The sequence below is a fragment of the Octopus bimaculoides genome, chromosome 1, assembly GCF_001194135.2.
Source record: "Octopus bimaculoides isolate UCB-OBI-ISO-001 chromosome 1, ASM119413v2, whole genome shotgun sequence".
In the NCBI taxonomy this organism is placed as follows: Eukaryota; Metazoa; Mollusca; class Cephalopoda; order Octopoda; family Octopodidae; genus Octopus; species Octopus bimaculoides.
The window spans coordinates 145871243-145872758 of NC_068981.1; the positions used below are offsets into that span (position 1 = coordinate 145871243).

General features: G+C 31.3%; 1 protein-coding gene across 1 annotated transcript in view; it reads right to left on the bottom strand.

The window, feature by feature from the left end:
• The window catches only part of LOC106880882 (uncharacterized), a 36880-nt gene extending 36029 nt beyond the window's left edge, over positions 1 to 851 (bottom strand). Inside the window, exon 1 of the mRNA XM_052971261.1 lies at positions 523 to 851. Within this exon, the coding sequence (XP_052827221.1) occupies positions 523 to 718 (196 nt within the window). The 5' untranslated portion in view covers positions 719 to 851. The remainder of the gene's footprint in view (positions 1 to 522) is intronic.
• Positions 852 to 1516: the final 665 nt, after the last annotated feature.

Genomic DNA, 1516 nt, shown 5'->3' on the forward strand with positions numbered 1-1516 from the left:
AGACTTTTTCTTACTAAAGATTTTCGTTTCATTAGATTATTTAGAAAAGAAGAGGAATTTACCAATATATATTTGGGAAAACGTGTGGGTAATTTAAGATTCGGTATAAAATGAAATATATGGTGAAAAAGAGGATTTATAAATTTACTTTGCAGATGTTAAAAGAACAACACAAATATAAAAACGAAAAAACTGGGAACTACCATATTTTATGTTCAATAAAGAGACAGAAAGAGAAGAAGAGAAAGCGAGGTGGAGAATAAGAATGAGGAGGAGGAGTAAAAGAAGAAAAGATGAAGTGGAAGGAGGAAGACGAGGAGAGGAAGGACGAGAAGAGGAAGACGAGGAAAAGAAGTGAGGACGAGAAGGGGGTAATGTAAGAAAAGGAAGACGACGACAACAACAACAATGACGACGACGACGATGACGACTTAGAAAAGATATTCTGTGATCTGTTCATATGTTTGATGGGATAGTTCTGTATCACAAATGTTATTACAAACATTAATTAAGATAGTTTACCTGCATCATTTTTTGCTTCTCTTGTGTTAATGGAGACACTGTTACTGGAACTGGAATCATCATTTGTTGTACTGATGGAACTATTATTACAAGCATTCAAATCCTTATCTACTGAACGGTAAAAGTTACTCTGCTCATTGAAACCAGAATTGCGCACCTTTTCACTATTATGTAAAATGTGCGACTTTTCCGACATAATTATGTTGTTTCCAATATGATAAGTTTTTTTTTTTGCCAATAGTTAGTGTATATAGACAAATGCTCCTAGATACACTCAAATTTTGTATGATTTAAGAGAAGTATGCAACGTGTATAAAAGTTACAAAGTAAATGACATACTGTAGAAAACTGAGAATTACAATCCTATATATAGACATTTAGAAAATTTATTTTCCATTGTTAGTCAAAATGCATTAAGTACCTTAGCATTAAAAAATTAATATCATAAATTAAAATCATTTCAATGCTTTTACAACTTGTGAATCATTTGTTTAACAAATAAATGTTCTACATTATAAGATATCGATTATCTCTCCGTTGTTTACCTGGTTCATATTATTTAACTGCAGTTTTTTATGAATATAGATCAAGTTCCACTAAATTAAAACTCATGCAAATAATTGGCATTAAATGTCGTCAGTAATCTTGTGCTGTGTTACAGAATGCCGCTTAATGTATCCAGCGTTATTGTATTCATTTTGATCTTCATGTGTCACTTTTTTCGTTATAACAGTGTTCTCAGTTTAGGATCTATTTCAAAACGGGAGCACCAGTTTTCATTTATGTTTTATGTAGTGTTTTTGGTACCGAAAGACTTTCAAACTTCGTATACTTATCTATTTTGTGTTATAGAACAGAAAAAAAATTTTGTATTCGAATTTATTTCATGTAAAAAATTGTCTTATTTCGATAATTTCTACTAATCACTGACGTCTATTCAGTTGAAAACAGTTAGCGCTGTAACGGTGTATATCGTATTAATCCCCCAACCCTA